General features: G+C 39.6%; 2 protein-coding genes across 2 annotated transcripts in view; both read left to right on the plus strand.

Moving 5' to 3' along the window:
* The window catches only part of TMTC1 (transmembrane O-mannosyltransferase targeting cadherins 1), a 227,314-nt gene extending 215,339 nt beyond the window's left edge, over positions 1-11,975 (plus strand). The window contains exons 15-20 of the mRNA XM_070410488.1: positions 13-148; positions 868-1,012; positions 1,920-2,057; positions 3,689-3,811; positions 6,223-6,300; positions 10,125-11,975. Coding sequence (XP_070266589.1) covers positions 13-148; positions 868-1,012; positions 1,920-2,057; positions 3,689-3,811; positions 6,223-6,300; positions 10,125-10,265 — 761 coding nt within the window. The 3' untranslated portion in view covers positions 10,266-11,975. The remainder of the gene's footprint in view (positions 1-12; positions 149-867; positions 1,013-1,919; positions 2,058-3,688; positions 3,812-6,222; positions 6,301-10,124) is intronic.
* A 7,500-nt stretch (positions 11,976-19,475) lies between these two features.
* OVCH1 (ovochymase 1) overlaps positions 19,476-23,988 on the plus strand; it is a 32,156-nt gene continuing 27,643 nt past the window's right edge. The window contains 4 exon segments of the mRNA XM_070408818.1: positions 19,476-19,539; positions 20,385-20,503; positions 20,777-20,874; positions 23,042-23,257. Of these exon segments, the coding sequence (XP_070264919.1) occupies positions 19,476-19,539; positions 20,385-20,503; positions 20,777-20,874; positions 23,042-23,257 (497 nt within the window).

Below are 23,988 nucleotides of genomic sequence, written 5' to 3' on the forward strand. Positions count from 1 at the left end.
CTCTGGTTATAGGCTCTCCCGAGAAGGCAGTGGCCCATTACCAACAGGCCATCAAACTTAGCCCGAGTCATGACGTGGCCATGGTGAACCTGGGGAGGCTCTACAGGTCCCTGGGAGACAACAGCATGGCTGAAGAGTGGTACAAACGGTAAACGTCTTTCCTTTCACTTTGTAAGTCGCCCAAAGACCTCTGCAATTGCCCATCAACTTAAAAAAATGTTTTTAATTTTTTTAAGTACAGTTGACATATTAGTTTTAGGTGATTCTACATTTATATACCTTACGATGTGATCACCACGATAAAGCTAGTAACCACCTGTCCCTGTACTGTTATTATATTATTGACCACAGCATCAAATTTTTAATTCATTGGGACAGGTATATTATCAGAATGCTAACAAATTTTGCCAGTGCAGGCAATACAGATTCTTATCGCCAAAGAGAACAATGCAACACTGTCAGGGGTATCCCAGTTAATGACTTTCTTGCCCGCTGGTTAGAACATGGTGCTAACCAAGGTTGGAATTTAATTCCCACTCTTTTCTGAAGCGATGGACTGCAACCCAAAGCACCAATAGCAGTTTCAAAAGTGGATATAAATGAAATATTATGCATACATCAAAACAAGTCTATCACCATTGCTGGAATAGACCCTGGGGGGGCTCAGTTTCCACCCTGTTAGGCCACTAGAGATATTCATATAGTCAGAGAATGGCACTGCGATGTTGTTTAAACATTCTTCTTGATATAAAAACAAAGATCATATTGGCACAAAATCTCAAACCTGGACAGACATCCCTCATTTTTTGACCTTCGGAAATGTATCTACCAGAAGAAAAGTGTTAATTCGCCTTTCTTAAAACTCAGCGCCCTGAAGGTGGCACGCAAAGCGGAGACCCTGTCGCCTTTGGGAGCACTGTTCTACAACACGGGCCGTTATGAAGAGGCCTTGCAGATTTACCGGGAAGCTGCGGCACTTCAGCCTTCTCACCGGGAACTCCGCCTGGCCCTGGTGAGTAAGTGGGCTAAGCACAGGAAGCTGGGGACAGACGCAGAGCATGCAGTTGAGAGAGCTGTGGTCAGCAGGCCTCAGAACGGGAACCGGAATTGCTATAATATATCCATGTTATGAATATTCATTTAACCAATGTTAGAGCCATTTATACAAGGCCTGGATGCTAAAAATACTTTTAAATTTTTGTTTGGAAATAATTTTAAACTTGCAAAAATTTGCAAGAATATTAAATAACTCCCGTATCCTCTTTCACCCAGATTGATCAGTTTTCAGCATTTTTATGCATTTCTTTACCACCTTCTCATGTATGTATGTATGTGTGTATGACATGTATGTATACATGTGCATATTTAGGTAAGTATTATGTGCATATACACATTATTAATAAATGTCATCTCTTCCTGAGTCACGTGAGAATTATAGGCCTCATTCCTTTGATTTCTAAATAATCAGCATATAGTTCCTAAGAATAAGGACATTCTCTAACATAACCACAGTATGGTTTTCAAAGTCAGGGAAATTAACAGCAACAATGTTTTTTATTTCAACCTTGGATCAATACTTCTTTTCCTTAGATTTGCAGTACATGAAACTTATCTTGTTACAAACACAGGAAATCATTTCTCTTTTGACATATTTAGTCAACTTTTAAAAAAGGCATAAGTCATTTCATTGAACATTTTTAATGTTCCCGCCATTCACATGGAAATGCATGCACATACATAAATAACAGGCAACAAAAGTTAAAGCCTCGATGCTGTGGCGATTTGTTCCTTTCTGTGTGTCACAAACAGATGCTCAGCACTTTTGTCTGGGGTGTTTCCCAATGCCTCCGTTCAAGGATGCTTGATTTGATAAGGTAATGATGAAATGTCTCTAAGGCAAGGTCAGTGTGGTTTTGCAGGCTCAGGTTTTGGCCATGATGGGGCAGACGAAAGAAGCTGAAAAGATGACCAATCACATTGTATCAGAGGACACTGGATGCCTTGAATGCTATCGCCTGCTGTCAGCAATCTACAGCAAGCAGGAGCAGCACGACAAGGTACAGAGGACAGTGGAGTTTCTTGGATTCGTGGGTAGAAAATGGGGAGCCCCTAAATGGGCTCCAGGCTGCATGGTAACAAGGCTGAGCTGTCTTGAACATCATCAGTTGGCATATCCTATCTCATGGGTGCTTTTCACAGATATCCCTTTAACTCTTAAGATATCCCCTGACATAATATGGGTTTAGCTCACTCTTGGTCTGAAGATTTTTATGTGGTATTATCTCAGTTTGTTTTCAGCTGACTCTAAAAAAGATAAAGACTAACATTTGTATACTTTATCATTTTCCATTTTCTTTAAATATTTTTTATACAATCCTTACAACAAGCCTGTAAGGCAGGTCATTAACCCTGTGTTGCAACTGTTATTGTTTCTCTCCATTTTAAAGGTTACATAACCAGTAAACTCATGAACTAATTCAACAAAATACTGATTGAATACCTACTATATGTCAAACACTGTAGTAGGCACCAGAAATAAACTGGTATGACCAAAATAAAATCATCACCCTTGTCCTCAAGGAATTTACAGTAGACAGGAGTTTACAGGAGACAGAGATTGGACAGGTAATCACAAAATCAATGTAGTAGAATTATAGCTGTGCTCAGCGATGTCATGAAGAATGACATGGTCCATAACAAGGATATAATCAGGGAATCTGAGTGGTATTGGATGTCAGGTTTCCTGCAGAGTGATGTGAAGGTGAGGGCTGAGTGATGAATAGGAATGATTAGACAAAAGGCGGGCAGCGAAGAGCATTCCAGGCAAAACAGCACATGCAAAGGTCCCGTGGCAACAGCGATTAGCCTGTCTGAGGGATGGGCATGAGGGAGCAGGGTACAGCGTAACATGTGGCTGCAGAGTATGTTGGGGACTAGACCTCAAGGCTTGGAACCAGGACAGAAGTCTTGTTCCTTATCCTGGGAGAAGCCTTGGGGTTTTAAGCAGAAGAGCAACACCATCAGGTATGTGCTTCGAAGAGATCTCTGGCTGCGTGGGCTGGAGCAGTGCATGGTGAGGGCAGAGTGAGCACCAGGCACCGAAGCAGAGGCTATGGGAGGGTCCAGATGGGCACACAATCAGAGAAATATTTTATTTTCTTTCAACTAGATCACACAACCTCCCTGTAAAGTGATTCAGGGACATTTCATTGTCACTGATATAAATGGAAACCTGGAGCATAAGGAAGTTACTCCATCAGAGCTAAATTCTTATTGAGAACATTAGAGAAAATAAAGAATTGATTGTCACTCACCACCCCCGCTAGTTCATAAGAACAAAAAGTAGCCCTAGCCAATTTGGCTCAGTGGTTAGAGGGTCAGCCTGTACACTGAAGGGTCCAGGGTTCGATTCTGGTTAGGGGCACATGCCCCGGTTGTGGGCTCCATCCCCAGTGGGGGCATGCAGGAGGCAGCCGATCCATGATTCCCATCATTGATGTTTCTCTTTCTCTCTCTCTCTCCCTCTCCCTTCCTCTCTGAAATCAATAAAAAAAATTTAATAACAAAATAAAAAGAAGACCTGGAAAATATTTTTAAAAAAGAACAAAAAAGTATAAATTTTATCATTTAAATTTGTTTTCCTTTATCTAATCTACATTTATTCTGTTTTAATTTCCAACCCATACAGGCACTTGACGCTATAGACAAGGCTCTCCAGCTGAAACCAAAGGACCCAAAGGTCATTTCTGAACTTTTTTTCACAAAAGGAAATCAACTAAGAGAGCAGAACCTTCTGGACAAAGCTTTTGAGGTACATATACTTAGTCAAATTATGTTATTAAATTCATGAATTGAAATTAATACTCCCTGAATCTAAGATCATTGGCATGTTTGTGAAGTTTCTGATTAATCAACTTGACATTAAAAGTTTATTCTTATAATTGAGCTTCTGGTTTTCGATTATTCAGAATTCTGTGATAACTCTGCATTATTTCCTGAATTACCATCTTTAACTTGTTGTTTGATGTATTCTATGTTTTGCCCTCATATCAGCTTCTCTTTCTCTCTCTCTTTCTCTCTCTCTCTCTGTGTGTCCTCTGTCTCCTTTTCTCTCTGTTTGTATTCAATCCCATCCCTTCCAGCTGATCTAGTGCCTGAATAGCGTAGGGCCTATTCACATGTCCTTCTACCCCCTTCTCCTCCCCTTGCTGATTCCCACTCATCCACCAGCACAGCCTGGGTCGTCCTCCCCAGGAGGCTCTCTGGACCATCCTTTCTCTTAGTGATCATGATGCCACCGAAAGCTGAAAACACTTATGTCTCCACCAGTCATTTGAGCAGGCCATGTATTAAGTTGTAGTATTGGGTCCTTTCTTGCTCCCCTCCCTGACCCCTGTGTGCACTGTGTGCATGCATTTTGACTCCCCAGTTAGGCTGCACCCATGTCCAAAGGGTCTGATTCCTTCTGTGTTCTAAATACAGTATGATGCATCTTACAGGTGTTCACTATGTACAGCTTTGGAATACCACTGATGCCCAACTTGAAATAAAAAAGACATTTACAAATATGAGTAGAAATGTTACAGATACCAGATATTTCCCTTGTAACTGGTAAAGCCACAAGTTGGAATTAATGTAGTAAAAATATGACACTAAATATATCATGCGAAATAAAATCTCAAATGATGTAATTTTTTTCTTTAAGTAAACTGTGGGTGGCTTTTAAAATATGATTGAAAAACACATGTGAAGATAATTGGGGGAAAATTAGACCCTTCAAACAGTAATGGTGGCATATTTCAGAACCTTGCATTTTCTCTTGCCTTATGAATGTTTTCTACACCATCGTTCTTAAGTTATTTGTAACTAATAGGACAGCTTAATGATTAAATAATTAGTAATTTAATTATGAATATTTACATGGGGTCTGTATCTTATATATTGTATGGAAAACAAAAGTATTGTCTAGTTGCTTGACCAGTGGATCAAATACTCATCATAGAGTAGCTGGATTTCTGAAGACTAAGAGTACAGCCATTAGTTATTAGTTACAGCTAAAATGTGATAGCACTTTTATGTATGATTTAACATGTATTTAGTAATTTAATATTCACAACAAGCATATAAGAAAGTCATGGTCATTGTCTCCTTTTACAGTTGGAAAAAAACTGAGAATCAGAGGTTATGACCTTGCTCAAGGTCACACAGAGGATAAGAAATGGATCCAGGATTTGAATCTATACCCCATCTATACTACACCCTATCTCTGTTGATAAAGATTAAGACATATTCTTCAAGTCTTTAAAGCAGATTTCTAACAGTATATAGTTTCTTAACAGATTCTCATCACTTTATGGATCTGGTCAGTTGCCTTCTTGCTAATGAAAATAGCAAGGAGTATTAAACTACACACACACACACACACACACACAGATACCTAGCTTTGTAATTAAACACTTTGTAACGGCAACACTCATCACATTTAGTTATATTTAAGGTGACTACTCTTAAAATCAAGACTCAGTGGTGAGCTTGCCTTTGATGCAAAACAGCAAACAAAATATTAGAAATATACCTCACAAATATAAATTAATAGGATACAGGTTATTTAGGCACAAAAAAAGTATTCGATGGTCACTCTTCAAAGATTGAAGAACTTTCATATGGAAGAAAAAAAAAAGAAAATGATTACAACTATCCCTTAGTAAAATAGAAATCCTTAAAGGAGTAATGAGCATCCTGCAAGATTTCAAGCATAGACCAAATAACCAGGTCAGTGATCATGTAGGGTTAAGCTGTTTAGGAAACTAAGATCCTATGAATATATATATATATATATATATATATATATATATATATATATAGTCCTTACAAACTCCATTTATAGTGAAAAAGGCCAAAAAGCACCAAGTTCTTGCAGGTCAAGGCCAAGGGGAAATGATTCACTATAATAGAAATCCCCCGGATTCCCTGTAGGCGTCTCATTCTTAAGTCTAAACATTAGCTCTGCAAGGAAATTACACATTTCCGTTTCCTCTACTTTAGACTCATCAGCGTTAAAAATTAATAGAAATAAATGGAACCCCTGTGAACCAGAAGTGGCTGTTCATTTTCTTAACCATTTAGATTTTCACATACAAAGAAAGAAGTTTTCACAGTTATGTAGTGGTAAAGGTGGATTCTTTTTGATTCCCAACCTGAAGATATTTCTTATATATTTAGAGCTATAAAGCCGCTGTGGAACTAAATCCAGATCAAGCACAGGCCTGGATGAACATGGGTGGAATCCAGCACATCAAGGTAGGAGAAGAATCCACTTCCGGGTGAACCAGCTTTTCCATGATGTTTTCTCTTTCTGTCTTTCTTCTCTCATAAAAGATTGAGAAACTATTCCCAATTTACTCCTCTAATTATTTAAATACCCCAAACATAATTGTTTAAAAGTAAAATTAGCACAGTTTATGCTCACTTTGTATCCTAGATAGTCAATATCAGGAAGCCATTTAAAGAGTAACTCTATATAAATTAGATTCCATGACTTTGCTTATCACAAAGAAAGTCATATGCACTTGAGAGGTATCCTGATAGAACAGGTAAAATCTGCATGTGTGAACTAACAGCCTTGTTGGAGTTTAGTGTAGTTTATTTTCCTGCAGTTTAACTCGCTGTCTAGAGCAAGTGTTACTTAAATATTACTTTACTATTTCTTATACCTAATGTATCTTTTATTCTCTAACCTTCTACTAAAAAACCAGGTTGCTTGTTTGTGGTTGCTTTGTTTTCTGAATTATTGAAAATGACCCTTTGGGAGATTATATCTATAACTATTAAAATCAGAGATTCATTCACTCGCCCATTCATTTGAGAGGCATTTATAGAGTATCCTTTGTGCCAAGTACTCTTCCAGTCACTAGGAATACCACAATGAACAAATAAAACAAAAAGTCCTGTCCTCTTAGAGTGAACATTCCAGAAGGGGGAAATAGGCAATAAGTAAATAAACACATACATACATATTTACACACATAAAATGTATCAGTTGGTAATGAGTGCTATGGAGAAAAAGGAGAGAATAAAGATAGGAATGTCAGGGGGTAAGGGCTCAAATTTTGAATTATAGTGGTTAGGGAAGGCCTCAGTTAAAAAAGCAATATTTGAGCAGAGACCTGAAGAGAGGAAACCATGGTGCAAAAATAACGAATGATCATGTGCAGAGGTCCTGAGGGGCAAATGTGCTTGCTGTACTTGAGGAGGCAAGTGAGAGAAAATGGTAGAACCCAGGGTCAGAGGATCTAATCATGCAGAATCTTGAAGGGGATTGTAGGGTCTTTAACTTTTATGCCAAATGAGGTAGGGTCCTCGGTGGACTTTGAGCAGAGAAATATCATGGGCTGACATGTTTTTAAGCATCACTCTAGTTTAGCTAAGTTATTTTCAGACTTCTATCAGTCATTTGTGACTAATCTAAGAGAAGAACATTGATGGTGAATCCAAGCATGAGCCACATAACCAGAGCTTTGATCTTAATAATGTTCTAGGTCAGTGATGGAGAACCTATGACACGCTTGTCAGAGGTGACACGCAAACTCATTTTTTTGGTTGATTTTTCTTTGTTAAATGGCATTTAAATGTATAAAATAAACATCAAAAATATGTCTTTGTTTTACTATGGTTGCAAATATCAAAAAATTTCTATATGTGACATGGCACCAGAGTTAAGTTAGGGTTTTCCAAAATGCTGACACGCCGAGCTCAAAAGGTTTGCCATCACTGTTCTAGGTTGTCTAGCAACATCTAGTTGGGAAACATAGAATGAGTTTACTTTTAAAATAGTAACATAATAATTTTAAATATTTAAATCATATATTAAATAGTTGAATTTTCAAATAATATGCTCACTATATATTTAGATGCAGTGCACCTGCATTTAAAGCAATGGGCTTAATTATTAATTAGAAAAAAGTGAAACTATATACTGAAGAGCATCTAAAAAATCTATAAATACAAAGAAGATAGTACATTTATTATACCTTCTTAAATTAACAAGTGAAGCCATTATTTAAATTTCAAAGTACTGCTCCTTGAAAAGGTGTCTGGGAGTTAAAGAAGGATATATTGAGTGTGTTTTTTAAATATAGTAAATGCGCTGATTAAAAAGTTAATATATCCTGTTTTTCATTTTTGATAACATCATGTATTAGATGGACAACATGAAGTTGCTATGTTTATATTTTTAAAATGGTCTAATATCAGTGAGTCATATCCTATATAATAAAAGGCTAATATGCAAATCAACTGAACAGGGGAACAACTGGTCGCTATGAGTGCACTGACCACCAGGGGGCAGCTGCTCAACAAAGCAGCTGCCCCTGGTGGTCAGTGTGCTCCCAAAGGGGGAGCACCACTCAGCCAGAAGCCAGGCTCACGGCTAGCTAGCCTAGTGGTGGTGGTGGCAATGCTAAGGACCCCTTGGAGGATGTCCGACTGCGAGAGGGCTCAGGCCGGGCTGAGGGAGAAAGCTGGTGATCAGAGAAGGCGATGCCAGGGCACCAGGCTGAGACCTGCATTTAGAGAAACATCTTCGAAGACAATTTCAAAATCAACTGCAGTAGAAACATACTTTGAGGCCACTTGAAGACCCACAAGTTCAGTTGTTTGCATGTGTGTGCTAAGCTTAATAAGTGGCAGAAGACACTTGGAAGATAAATGTTTGAGTTGAAAAAAATAATTTAATGTAGTAAGTCCAGGTTCTCATTTGTTTGGAATTCTTTTTAGCCTCTTATCAGCATCAGTGTTAATAATCAGAAATACCTTCATTGTGTGCATGCCAGACCCTGGATTCCCAATGTACAATTTCCTGTTCAGCCATTTCCACCCTCCTTTTCACAGATATGCCAAGTGAATGCCCTAAGAAACAGACAGTGTTTACACAGAGCCTGGAGAGTCATTGAATTATAAAATGATGATGGTATCAGAATGACTGCTCACTGAAGCTCTTGACACATATTAACTCATTTGGAAGATGGATAAGCATCCAATAAATATTAGTTGCTATTGCTTAGATAGAGAATACTTTCACGCCAAGAGAATACTACTTTAAATTGTGATGGAAATTTAGAGAGAGACTGGTTTTCATCCACACTGAGCTATAACTGAATTAAATAGAGCAAATACATACTTTTTGGCATGGAAATATTTCCTAACAGTCTTAGTACACATTTAGTAGCAGAAAGGGGGCTGGAAAGGTTAATACTTGTGACTAATTCACCAGGGACCATCTGGAACCAGGTATGCATGGTTGCCAGTTAGATGGGGCCAACAGAGAACAGAGACAGGTGTCTCCAGCAGGTCAGGAATGACAGACCTGCTCTCCTTCTTTAAAAGTATCCAGCAGGTACATATTGTCACACACCTAGAATATTAGATAAATGTGACTCCATATACTTACCAGTTCTTTTCATTTTATAAAAATCTTACATTTGCATCAAAGGCTGTATTAGCAAAGGGCGGTATTGGTTGCTTTTTTGTTGTTTGTTAGTTTAATTTGAAGATTAAAATAACTCCTACCACTACGGAGGCATTATAGATTTCTAAACTATTTACTTTTGTATTATTACTCTAGAAGTTTCAAAATCATTTCCCCACACGTGCTTCTCTCGCTCAACACAGGAGCTGCCCCCTGGTGGTCACTGTGCTCCCACTGTTGTTTTTCCTCTTTCTCTCTCTCTCTCTCTCTCTCTCTCTCTCTCTCTCTCTCTCTTCTCTCTCTCCCTCTCTCTCCCTCTCTCTCTCTCCCTCTCTCCTGCCATGGCTTCATTTGATTACAGAGGAATAGTGCTAACCCTATGAAATGCCAGCCTCATACCCTGCATTAGTAGAATTGAAAATCTGTTTTCTGCCATTTAACCTGTGGTGTAAGTTCTATCCTTCACATTCTCCAGCTGGATTGGTACTTAAAACAAATGGATTCTCCAAAAGCACCAGCAGATAAGGATACAGTTACCCATGCAGACAGGTTTCCTTAGTGGGGACATTCATGTTCCACTGGGCGAAGGGCTGTTTCCTAGTCTCCCCATCCCCCTACAGAACGTTCTGGGGGATCAGATTCTTCTTTTTCTCAACAGGGAAACTATGTGTCTGCAAGAGCTTATTATGAGCGAGCCTTACTGCTGGTTCCAGACAGCAAACTGCTGCAGGAAAATCTGGCCAAATTGGATCGCCTAGAAAAACGATTACAAGAAGTTCGAGAAAAGGATCAACCATAGCAGCATTGGATGTCGTCTGGAGGGACGGTTGCTGCTGCCTCTGGAGGAGGAAGAAGTGATGGAGGCCTTGCTGTCACATCAACAGGACAACCATCGGAGCTTTCCTCTCACTCCCAGTCCAGGGGGCACATTTGGAGACACTCGCTGGTAACTGTGTGCTGTGGGACTTGCAGCTCCATGAAAAAAAAAGATAAAAAAGAGCAAGCAAGAGAAGGAGCCCGGAGAGGGAAGGAATACAACAGCATTTTACAGATTTTTGTTGTTGCTTTAACTCCAAATTTCCCTCCATATATTTCTCTGCTTTTGCAACCCAGAGATCTGGTTCTCTCTCCTAGTTTAAGCTTTTATGTCCCAGTAATACAGAAATTAGAAATGCTATGAAGTCAGATCTTTGCTTCTTAATGGGATATTTCGAAGAGGATAATTCCTCTGAGATAAGCCATTTGGGAAATTCTACCAAGAGGCGGCTCATTTACTTCTCCAGAACCAGAAAGGAGTATCAAATAATTTTTTGTAGAACCTTCCAGAATATGTGGAGAAAGAGGATGTTGTTAAGTGAGCTTGATCTAATATTCCCCTAAAGATATTGCTGGAGCCCTATGGAATAGTAAATTAAATTCCACTCTGATGCAAGTTTTTCCCATCGCCTAACATATATAAAAAAAGGAAGCTTCTGGAATTATGTATGGATATTCTTATCCCTAGGGGAAAATCAAGAATCTTGGTCCCCCTAATTCTTTATGGAAAATTTAAAATTTATTACAAGTAGAGTAGTGGTTCTGCTCTAAGATTTCAAAAGTACTTTTAAAATCATAAATGTTTCTGCCTCCACAAATATTATTATTTTGGTGAAGAAAAAATAGTATATTCTACATGAGAATTATTAAAGATGTTAACTGAGAGAAATGTTCTACTTTATTATTTTAACATTTAGACATCATGAGATTTATTATTTTTTGAAAAATATATTTAACCACCTAGGAATCTTTACAGTATATCACAGAAATCTTCATAGACTATGGACTAAATGGAAAGAGAGCTTTATTATTTTGTCTTCCTAGGTTCAATGAGAATTCTGTGCTTAGAATGTGAGTGATGTAAAACCAGAATTCTTGGTTCTGTATTTGTAATTTTGGAGAATTCATAGAGAATGCTCAAAAAAAAATCTAGGAAAAAATTCTAAATTTATAATTTAAAAAAATATATTTATATTTTAAAATAAGGAAGGCAAAGTTGAACTTATCAATTGACATTTGTTTTTAGTGTTATTTATTTCATAACTTATAAAATATTTAATATATGTACACACACAGGGTTTTTTTCTTTGTACATAGTTGTTTTAATAACAGCTTTTAAAACCGATCATCCAAGCATTATAAATCTAAATTACAAAGCAGTTAAGTTTTAACAGCGCCTCAAAAAAGTTGCATTGATTAGTCACTTGCTAAAGTTAACAAAATTGGGGCTCATCCTCTTTAGGGTTTGGGGTAGTAGGATATTTGGTATATATTTTGAAATTGGAATACCTGGTTTTAATTTGGTCATCATCATAAAAAATTAAACAAAACCTCTGAGCAGTGCTATTCATGATGCTGAGCCAGGTTCCATGGAGATACAGTAATTTGAAGGCACATATATTTCCCATGCTTAGGCCAGGTATGGTAAAAAAAAAAAAAAAAAAAAAAAAAAAAAAAAAACAACAACAACAAATACACCTCTTCTGCTCCTTTTCACCCCATAATCAGAGAGCAGTGCCCTGTAAGTCTTTTTTGGCGGGGGTCAGGAGGGAGAGGGAAGGTCTAGATAAAGGCGGGGGGGGGACTTCTTTAGAAAATGTTGGTACAAGGAATATTTTAAATGCAAAGGATTATAGAAATTGCATTAGCATATATCTGTGTACATCAATAATCCAATAATTTTTATATTACCATTCTGATCTTCTGTTTGTTTTTTAAATATATTTTATTCATTTTTTACAGAGAGGAAGGGAGAGGGATAGAGAGTTAGAAACATTGGTGAGAGAGAAACATCCATCAGCTGCCTCCTGCACACTCCCCACTGGGGATGTGCCCGCAACCAAGGTACATGCCCTTGACCGGAATCAAACCTGGGACCCTTCAGTCTGCAGGCCGATGCTCTATCCACTGAGCCAAGCCAGTTAGGGCATGATCTTCTGTTTTCAATACTCTTTTAATATTGTATATCAAAAAATTTTCCAAAATTTTATTTAAAGTATTTTTATTCCTCTCATAAAAATATATTTCTATAGTCTTAAGGCCAAGAAAGATTCCACAGTACATTTGAAAAATATACTATTATTATACCTACCCCTATAATTAATAATATGAAGCTATACCTAAAACTAATATCTAGGGCTTTGATCACAACTTTTTAGAATGATCTGTAACCAAAACTCACACCTAGAAAGTTAATGGGAAAGACTGAGCCCCAAATTTTGAAAAGCAATTATGCCTTACTTGCTGAAGTGCTGCGAAAGCTATGAGAGTACATTTGTTGGATTAATTGAAATAGCAATTACAGCCTAAAGGTCTCGGGAGGTGGTGGCGGGGGGGGGGGGGGGCGGGGGGGGGGAACGGTGGGGAAAAGGGTCACATGGCCTTCAGGAAACTTTTTCTGTCTTCTTTTGGGTGCTTCCCCTCCCCCAACTCCATGTCTGTTTTTGTTTTTTGTTTTTTCTCTATCTCTCCCCCCCCCCACCCCCTTTCTCATTCTGTGTGCACATTAAAATTTAGCACTGTTACATCAGGTATTTTGTTCTGAGTAAATACCTTCACTGAGATGTGGCCAATGAAGTAATTTTCATAGTTGAAATGGTGCCTATAAGAAAATAAATCACATTATTTTTTCAAGGATATTAAGTATATTTTTAACTATTTTTGTTTGGTCCTTGTAACATGAAGTAATATGTGGAATCCATGCTTATCAAAATAAAAGCTGAGTGCCCTGGCTAGTCGTGGAGGTGCATAGAGGTTGCCCTTCAGGAAGCGTGATTGGCATGCGAGTCGATAGCCCCTCTCTGCGATGGAATTGCAGAGACTGCTTCATGGATGTACAGTCTACACAGTCCCTCAGGGTCCTGTGCCCAGGAGCACCTCCTGCTTGGTTGAATTCCATGATAGAAATTCTTAATAATTTTGAAAAGGATTCCTGCAATTTTATTTTGTCCTAGGGCCTTAAATATGTAGCAGGTGCTGAGTAGGAGACGGTGGCTAAGGAGTTGCTTTAGTCTGGCTGAACACTTGATCCGATGATCAGAGTTTCATTTGTGACTGTTACTCTGAGCATCATTTGCTGTTTTTCTTAGCTACATTAGAGTTCCTTGTGTACACATCTCCCCCCTCCTACTGCCAATCTGTCTAACCTGTCCATCAGTCCTACCCAGGACCCATTCTCTTTGCCTTCAAAATCCCCAAAGGTGGCAGGCCTTTGACATAGGAGCCATGAGAATGGCTTTACAACATTATTCAGGATTTTTTAAATGATTCAGTTGTTTTCAGTTTGTTAATGGCATTCATAAGACATGGTTCAGTGATGTAACATAGTTGAACTAAACCAAAGATTTAAATACCTTGGAGGAAATTAAATTTTATTTTAGAAACTCCTGATTCTATTATGCAGTTAGACCACAGGCTAACAATTTCAATGGGAGTTTATGAATTTTACAAAAGAGATGTTTATAATATTTCACAAAAGAGATGTTTATAATCTTTTGCAGTTTTAACTTTTAAATCTAGACTAAAATGAGCCAAAGAATTCTTAAGAAGGATTGATTTGTGGCACAATTGGTTGGTTGAGATTACCATTTCAAGATTGACAAACCTGGTGGGTTGGTGGGGTGGTTTTACACTCGTGGCAATGGAGCTATAATTTGACCTATATTTACAGAGTTCTTAATTCTAAGATGGACAGGAATTGCCTTGCCATTTACATGTACCCAGACAAGATGCTGAGTATATAAAACTCATATTTTTTTATGACTCAAAAAAGGTGTCCATGATAGAGAGTTTATGCCTAGATCCTATAATTCTCTTTCTTTGGGTTAATTATACACATGTCAGCTTTTATTAATTATTTATTAATTGTACTCATTAGAATCAATTTAAAAAACAACAACAATTTTGCTCTGATTTGTGATAGATTTGTACCTTAAATCTATAGAGCATTAATAACAATAATCAAAGGAAATATAGTTACAGGTAGTTTGTTTTCTATTTTTACCCTGATTTCCATATCACATTTACTTGGATTAAACTGTTTGTTGATATTTCCCAGTAATAGCAAAGCTTATCTAAGTGCCATCTTTTAGCATTTAAAGAGAGAAAAAATATATAGGGAAATATTATAACTTTTTTATTATTCTTGACGTTTTTTATGTAAAAGAACAATATGTTAAACACTTCTTCCAACAATAGCACTTTTTCATTATTTTTTAGTAACCATGTAACTTAAAGAGAAGAAGTAAAATAACTGCAATCAAAGGTATGGTTTAATATCAATCAAGAAAATGGCACAATAGAATTGATGGTATTCCTATCTATCCATTGTCTTGTATAAAATGTTCCATTATTATTACCAAGGGTCCTTGCAATTAAAACCTTAGGGTATGTAACTCATAAAATTAGCACCTATCACAATATACAATCATTATTAATTTGCAAGTTTAGATCACCATTTACCCCAAACTGGAAACAGATGTCTACATCCAGAAATCCAGAAGTTTCTTCCCATCCTCAGTGGTGCCCATGGTTAACATGTGTATCACATTTGGAAGCCTCCAATGCACGTAATCTCCTCCTGAGGTCGTCTTGCTGGTCCGTAAGGGGATGCACCAAGTCAGGAGTCCAGAGGTCTGGGTTCCTAGTCCCTCCTCTGCCACCGAGGAGCCGCCTCACCCTGGGCAGGTTACCAGTGTCTCAGTCATTGTTTCTCACACATTAAAGAACCGGTTAGTTCTAAGAAACTATCAAGCTCTATGAGTCTCCTGACCCTGATTGAAAGCCCTCTACATCTGAAGACGTAACTGATAAGTATTGCCCTTTGTTTTAGAAATTCTTAAGATAATCACCACAACACATACACAAACAACCCTGAAAGTGATTGAACTGCCCGAGTGCTTTACCATGGCAGAGAAACCTACTCTTATTTTACATCCTGGACACATAAAAATTAGTGATTTCGTTATGTTTCGGGGAGAAAAAAGGATGTTTAAAATTTTCCTCCTCAGAAATTAAAATATCTGTAGAAGCCATGGCTTGCTTTTATAATGTGGCTATCATTTGACTTGCTGTAACTCATACCAATCCCTCCTTTTTTCAGGGGAAAATGACTTGCATCATGTTCTTTGTTCATAATGCTTTTATTTCCTACTTTGATCAGTTGTATATAAATATACATTTTTGTTATGTTTGCTGTGCCGGTTAGGAATATATCTCCCATGTAAGTCTGATTATGTACACTTTGCCTAGGCCTTTCCAAAAATAAAATTTATGTAAATGTCTATTTTATATAAAATATGATGAAAATAACTGTCTTGTTTCAATCTCTAAAGCGCTCCAGGATTAGTACCCATTGAAATCCATGTCACCAGTCAGTGTCTGCTTTAAAAGTGAAAAAGACCACCTTCCGTCCTTCTCTCATTTATTCATTCAGTGCATTGCATTGCTTTGTTCTGTGTGCTTTGAGTCTGCTCTCTTTCCCATACACCACAATGACTATGTCAGTACTTACTCTTTATACACCTCCTCCCTCATTTTGCTGAGTAGATGCCTACACGGAGTATATACAAGGTAGAAAACAGGAACTCTCTCAGCATCCTGCACTCCATCTACAAACTTACCTGCACCCAATATTTCCTTCTCTCCTGTTGCTGCAATGGGACAAAAGGGCCCTATTTTGTCTCTTGTAGAACTTCATTCTATTCCTGCACCTCTTTTTCACCTGTAACTTGTTCTGTTTGCTGGTTCTTGTCCATGCGCTTCCATTTTATTGATTTACTAGAGGCCAAGTGCACGAATTCATGCATGGGTGGGGTCCTTCATCCTGACTGGTGATTGGGGCCATCTCGCCCAGTCCTGATTGGGGCCGATTGGGCTGACCAGTCAGCCAGGGGGAGGGACCACTGGAGGTTGGCTGTGGGAGTGCACTGACCACCAGGGGGCAGCTCCTGCGTTGAGCATCTATCTGCCCCCTGGTAGTCAGTACGCGTCATAGTGACTGGTCATAAGGGTTGCTTAGGCTTTTATATAGAGATATTTTTAATTTCTTTATTATTGAAAGTATTACAGATATCCCCTTTTCCCCCATTGACCCCTTCTAGCCCGCACCTGTCCGCCCCAACCCCAACACCCTCCCCCCTGCACCCTAGGCCTTCACCACACTATTGTGTGTGTCTATGGGCTATGCATATATGCACATAAATTCTTTAAACTCTTCTCACCCACTCACTAACCCCCCTTCTAACACATATACAGGTAACCACCATCAAAATCATTTGGGGAAAAAGCCTTTATTTCTCTTCATCTATTGCTGCTACTACATATCTTTCTGTCATTCACAGCCAAACTATTTGAATGAATTTTTTTTAGCCATTCTTTCTACTTTATTGTTCAAATTCCCTCTGCATCATAGTAGTATCTGTCCCTGCAACTAATATTCAAATGAAATTGCTGTATTTTAAGGTTATCAATAATCCCCTTAGTGCTGAATCTTAGGCCTTGTGGGACTTTGGAGGGTTCTAGAGTTTAGATTAGTGGTTTAGCCGGGGTGGAAAATTTTATTTTTTACATAATATATTATTTGTCCATAGTTTGCTCATTGCTCAAGGGTTAGTCATCTAATGCTCCTAATTTTACAACATTCCTTAGAGTTGGGGCTTCCATCAAGAATCTTGGAAGTCTTCCAACAGCGAATCATTATTATTCCACCCTAATGAAAATATGTCCACATTAAAGGCAAATTTTCCATACATCACAAGTCCAACCCAGGGTAATGTAGTCCACTCTTCCCTTCCCTGATGTCCTTCCTTTTCTAATGTTTATTTTCTAAATAAGAGAATACTTCCATTTGGGCACTTGAACATCTCCATAATCTTAACTTACACTTAAACCATCATCTTACCTAAGTCTAACAACCTGACTATTGAGTGTTATGCAACTTATACTGAATGGATCTTTCCCTATTTCATGGAAAACCATTATTTTGTAGGCCTGTAAGAGACCAATCCTTTATATAGAAGAACAAGGTCTCACTTGAGGCTGTGAGTTTAGAACTCTGGAAACAAAGGGAGCTGTTCTGTAGCAGGAAATGAGATTGTATCCAACCCCATGGGGATTTCTGGGTGGAAACAAACTACTGAAGATCCTGCAAAGCTGTGTGCACTGCATGCAGCAGAGTGTGGGGAGCAGGTCTGTGGGCCTCATGAGAACCTTAGCCATGAACTTCAACACTGTAGATTGGCACAGCACATGTCCATTTTTTTCTTCTCCCATATTGTAGTAGTTCTAACCTGACTCCCTTTTGCCAAGAAGAACAAGAGGAGTTGGGTCCATTTGGAAAGTCTGAGCTTTTATTGGAGAGTATTGTGCCCTTGGGGCCAGGGATGGTTATGGTGATCTTTGTGAGAAAACCACAGTGAAAGCAAACCTCTGGGATGAAGATGATGAGGGCCATTGGTCAGGCTGCCACCATATCTGGAAATTTCCTGGCCAGTGCTCAAGTCTGGAGGTGCAGTGCTTTATTTTTACAAAAGAGCTGCTTACCTCACCAAACCCCATCCCTGTGTCCCCCAGACACCCAAGCTGGAAACCCAGATGAAACTGTCATCCAAGGCATCCTTATTTAAAGTGACACTTGAAATAAAATGGTGCTACTCTCAAAAATAGTGCAGTCCAATAGAACCATCAGCAAGGATGGCAATGTTCTATATCTACACTATCCAACATGATAGCCACTAGCCATAGATGACTAGTAAGCCCTTGAAATTTAGCTAAATTTTTAAATTTAATTTTAGTTCATTTCAAGTTAAATAACCACACATGGCTAGTGTTCACCCTATTGGACAGGGCAGCTCTAGGTATTTCAATGTCATAGGACTTGAGACATAAAAATCACAGGAACACTTTTCAGGGTCATGAGACAAGAAGGTTGACAAGTGTGCTCCAAGTTTGTAAGCTCTTCACCAAAAGCTGCACATTCACCTTCTGCAGTTACAGGGGTCATTGTCCCAGCTGATTGTTACCTGCCTAGTCCTATACCTGCATCCCTTCCACGTGACTATATTCTGTTTTTCTGTTCATCTGTCTACAGCCTGCTTTCCACCTTGGATTTGTTTACCATCCCACATCAAGGAGCTTTTATCTCTCTTTTACACAGAATTGAGACAACTGAGCCAAGTTAGTTGATTTATATAGAATGTCCACTTAGCCTTGCCCTAATTTTTTGATAAGATATGAGTCCATTACAAATTCTGGCTCTATTCCTCTCCCAATCTCAAGCTAAATTGTTACGAAATAATATTTATGGGAAAAGTGCTGACATGATAGTCTTAGCAATGAATTTATTTTAACAATCTTAAATGATGGGTCATATACTTCTGGTCCATTCCACTGAAGTTGATTGCCATTCAGAAACGTAATGACATAAATCTGATCTTTTATATCTACTCTATTTGAAAACTTGAGTGTCAACGCCTTTAACAAGCTACTTAGAAGCAGGAGCAGTACCATAAAGTACTCATTAGGCCTTCCTGGGTCTTCCTTCTCTCAGAAGTCGGCTATCCTGTGTCTTGTATGGGTGACCAACTTCCTCGCCCAGCGTGGGACAGAATTCACCTGCGTGAATTCACCTTGATCACACACCTGTCCCTTAGGGACTTGTCCACACATTTGAGCATCCCACCAGCCTTGTGGACACTTAGCGCCTGTCTCCAGGGGCCAATGGCTGGGCCTATGAAACCCGAGACCGCTAGAGGGCTGCAGCGTCGTGATAACCAGAGGAGGTCATGCTGGGAGGTCTGGCAGCCTGGCAGGTGCCGCCCATCATCCCGTAGGCGGGAGTGAAGAGCTCTGTAGGCGGGCAGGCGCCTCCAGGAGTGCAAGGACCTGCGGGGGCGCAGACCAACTTCCTCCCTTGGTTTTCTCAGCCTAAGACACACGAACAGAGGAAGACAGACGAAGTCACCGCATGGGCACCATGCCGGCATTGGCTGAGCTTGAGGTGCTGCCGTTTCTTGCTGTGGGCCTCCCCTCAAATCCAGGTGAGTGGGCCCTGGGCGCCCAGGGTGCAGATGCTGGGGCAGGAGTCTGAATAATCCTCAGGCTGGAAGAGGCGAAGGGGAGGGGGACAGTCCAGGCCCAGATGTTCCCAAAGAAGCGCCTGGGCCCAGTTTCCTCTTGAAATTACTGGATTCTGGAGTTCAAGTTTGTAGGCACATCTGCTAACCCTGCTCATGCTAAGCAGCCTCCTCCAAAGAAAAAGAGCCAAGTGGAAGTAACTTATCCCATATAATAAAAGGCTAACATGCAAACTGTCCCTTCGGGAGTTCCACCGGGATTTCAACCGACTGGGAATTCCACCACTTACTATGATGTGCGCTGACCACCAGGGGGTGACGCGGAGCAAAGAAAGGCACTGGCCAGCAGCCAGAAGGCCCTAATCAGCCCTGATCGCCTGCCAGGCCTAGGGACCCTACCTGTGCATGAATTTCGGACACCGGGCCTCTAGTAGCCAAATATCTGTCTTCCGGGGAGGCATATGTTATTCTCCAGGATCATTATAGAACCTAAATTATGTAGTGCTCACCCTCCCCCAGAATCAGTCACCACAGGAAGAGCTGGTGCATCCTGCCCCAGGTGTTTTCTTATTAAGGCAGTTCAGGCTGCAAAGGGACAGGGGAGGCCTGAGGCAAGTTCTTGTCAACACAACCTGAGTGGGGGGTGGTCTCGAGAATATTTTGAGAAAAGCACAGGGACAGCATGCAGCTGAGTGATGTCAGAACATCTGTGCCAAGCCAGGAAAATCTGAATGTGAAATCTTGATAGAGTGAGCTTTTACATAAGGTGTTCTGTGTGCGTGAGTGCACACATATGCTCTCCCTCACAGGACTGAAGTGTGGGATTCAAGCAGCTGATCTGAAAAGTACAGAAACTGCCTTGGAATCTGAGTTTTTCTCTGAAGTTACTAGTTAGAGAAATTCAACAGCTGGTAGACATCCATGCCAGGTCAGTATAACAAAGGCACTGATTTCTTAATGAGAAAATGGTAACTTATTTCTTTTGTTTCAAATATCACAACTCCAGGTTAACAAGTAATTTCTGTCTTGATCCCACTCGACCTCTATGCCAAAAATTTTACTTCATAGGTAATAGCTTACTGATCAACTTATATCAGTATCTAAGGATGTTATATTAGATGAGTTGATTTCAAATATTTCTGGAGTCGACACCCATGGGGAGATGTATGTTAGTTGTATCCATAACTTTTGTCTTGGGCAGGTCTCCCTGAAATTAGATGAGCACCATTTCTGTGGAGGAAGCTTGATTCAAGATGATCTGGTGGTTGCAGCAGCACACTGCCTGGCTAGCCTCACAGAGTAAGTTATGAGTTTTCATCATTTGTTAAACTTTGATTAATGATGACAGATAGAACTTGGAGATTTGATGATCTAAATACCTTTCAAGGTCAAATTTCAATTCCTTTCTTAATTTTTCTACTTGGTCTACCCCCTATTGGCCTTCCTGATCCTCAGAAACTGTGTCTGTCCAAGATTTCCCATGCTTCCTACCTTATAACCAGAAATCCCCGAGATCCCAGACATCACCTATAATTTGTGGATTGATGGTGGGAAAAAATAATTACCTATTCTAATAAAGCATTGATGTCAAATATTAACTTGTGCTCCAAAATTTTAATAATCTGAGTTTTAGGCATTAGGAGGGAAATAACAGATACTTGGCTAGATTAAAAGTAAGTAATAATAAGAGGGGAAAATGGTAGTTCTAGGAACAACTTTTATACTTTGTCAAAAAATGAAAGTGCATGTGTAGACTGGTTTATGTACAAAAGAAGAAAAGATGCCACACTTAAATATTTTACACAGAAAGACAGTTGAGGTAGGGGAAAGACCTTTACAGAATGTAAACATTATGATTAAAAACCATGACTTTTTATAGATCCCTATAATTGATAAGGTCTTATGTCAATTAGTAATCCTATATCAGTGATAGCGAACCTATGACACACGTGTCAGAGGTGACACACGAACTCATTTTTTGGTTGATTTTTCTTTGTTAAATGGCATTTAAATATGTAAAATAAATATCAAAAATATAAGTCTTTGTTTTACTATGGTTGCAAATATCAAGAAATTTCTATATGTGACACGGCACCAGAGTTAAGTTAGAGTTTTTCAAAATGCTGACACGCAGAGCTCAAAAGGTTCACCATCATTGTCCTACATAATAAAGAGGTAATATGCAAATTAACCCTCACACCCTCACAAGATGGCTGCCAAAGACTAGGCCAGAGGGGGGATTAGTAAGGGATGACCAAACAACTGAACAAGCAAGCTGCGTGGGGTGACCAGGCCAGTAGGAGGGCCATGAGGGGTGACCAGGCTGGCAGGGGGGGCAGTTAGGAGTGACCAGGCTGGCAGGGAGGGGACAGTTGGGGGCAACCTGGCTGGCAGCAGGGGAAAGTTAGGGGTGACCAGGCCAGCAGGGGGGGCAGTTAGGGGTGATCAGGCTGGCACACAGAGGCAGTGAGGGGTGATCAGGCCGGCGTTGGGGGGAGGGGGGCAGTTAGGGGTGACCAGGCAGGCAGGCAGGTGAGCAATTAGCACTTGGAGTGCGGGTGAATTTCCCGCCAAAATATAAGATGGCTCTGTCTTTTGGTTTTGTTCCATCCACCAAAAGGGTGGATTACAAACAAATATTTGGTAATACGCAGTTACAATCAGCCCGAGTTTACACGTTTCCCGCACTCCACCGCAAATCTATATGAACCGAGTTAAAGATGGCTCCCGCGGAGTACGCGCAATTCACGCGAGCCGACTTAACTCGTTTCCCGCACTCCAAGTGTTAGGAGCCAGCAGTCCAGGATTGTGAGAGGAATGTGCGACTGCCGGCAGTTGGACATCCCCTGATGGGGCCCGGATTGGAGAGGGTGCAGGCTTGGCTGAGGGAACAACACCCCCGGTGCACAAATTTTGTGCACGGGGCCTCTAGTCACTAATAACAGTATATCTTCTTTTAAGACTATGTTGGGGGGACTCCCTTCTCCACATTCTGCACAGAGAGAGAGACACACACGTGAACCGGTTCTTTTAAGTAGAGGTGCTTTGGGATTTGAGAAATGAAAGAGACAGGACACAAAAATAGAATAAGCTGGGATCGGGTGTGGCATCTGCCCTCTGATGCAAGGACAGACAGACACGCAGCACTGGAAGTAAATTTAATATATATATATTCGAAGTAACAGAAAGCTACATCACATCTGGGTGGGCCTTGAGTTCCTGGCAACATAATAGGACCCACCCCCCCTTAGTACCTGGCGGGAAAAGTCAGACTGAGTAGCGTCCTAGCCTCTTGACTAGGATCGCCCCCAGGGTGTGGCTCTGCCTGCACCCTGGGTCCAGCTGACGATATTTAAAAAACATCTGAAGGTGCTAGCCAGCAGCCCTCCATAAAGACTTAGTAATACTTACAGGTACATTAATCACTTTTCATTTAATTGCATGAAACCAAGAGTCTTTTCTGGAGGAAACAGCTGCTTAGTGAAATATTTTTCTTTGTTTTTTGGGAACAAATTAAGAATCTGGTTATGATTGCTGTAGAGTATAACTTCTTTCAGAAGGATAAGCAAGAACAAAATATTCCTGTCTCAAAAATTATTATACATCCTGACTACAACAGACTTGGATATATGAATTCTGATATTGCACTGCTGGTTCTAAAGCGCAAAGTCAAGTTTGATAAGTAAAGAGAGTTAGAATATAAAAAATTTAATGGAGAAAACTGTGTTCATTAATTCTGTACCAGTTAAATTTAATTTCTATTTATATATCTAGTAATATTAGAATTGCTACATTTTGTTTCTTTTTAAAATAATTTTGTTGAATGTACAGAAAGCACTGTATAGGCTATAAGTCCCAGCCACACATTCGATGCTTAACTTAAGTAGCATTTTAAGTACTCCAGTGTCTTAGCTGGGCTATACTGCTGACCATCTACCTATACTCAGCTCTAGCCATGGAGGTTGGGACATTTGAAAATTTTATCAAAATCATCTCCTTTCTGTCATTATTGTGAAATAGATATCTGACATACTCTCAGCACAGGTTAAACAATCTGAATAAAGTATAAGAAATGTGTTTTTTTAATGCAAGAAAGGAAAGTGTTTAGTGACTAAAAACAATGAAAGAGCACAGATCTAGAGTAGTTAGCCAAGCACTGAAATAAGTGACTGCACTTGAAGCATCTAATTGATTTGTTAGAACCTAGAGCTTTAATTGGCCATGTAAGGAGCCTGCATTGGAGTAAGGATCAGGGATGGGAAAGTCTGATTTGAGCCTTTGTGTACCTGGAACTTCCTGACAGGTAATGCTTTGGAAGTAGGGGGAAAGAGAGAGAAATACAGCACACGAAGTGAGAAAATAAGGAAGTTTACTGGATGGAGGGTTCTTGAAGAATCTGTAATCATAAGCAAA

The sequence above is a fragment of the Myotis yumanensis genome, unplaced genomic scaffold, assembly GCF_028538775.1.
Source record: "Myotis yumanensis isolate MYYU_CA2020_CCGP unplaced genomic scaffold, mMyoYum1.0.hap1 SCAF_3, whole genome shotgun sequence".
Taxonomy (NCBI): domain Eukaryota; kingdom Metazoa; phylum Chordata; class Mammalia; order Chiroptera; family Vespertilionidae; genus Myotis; species Myotis yumanensis.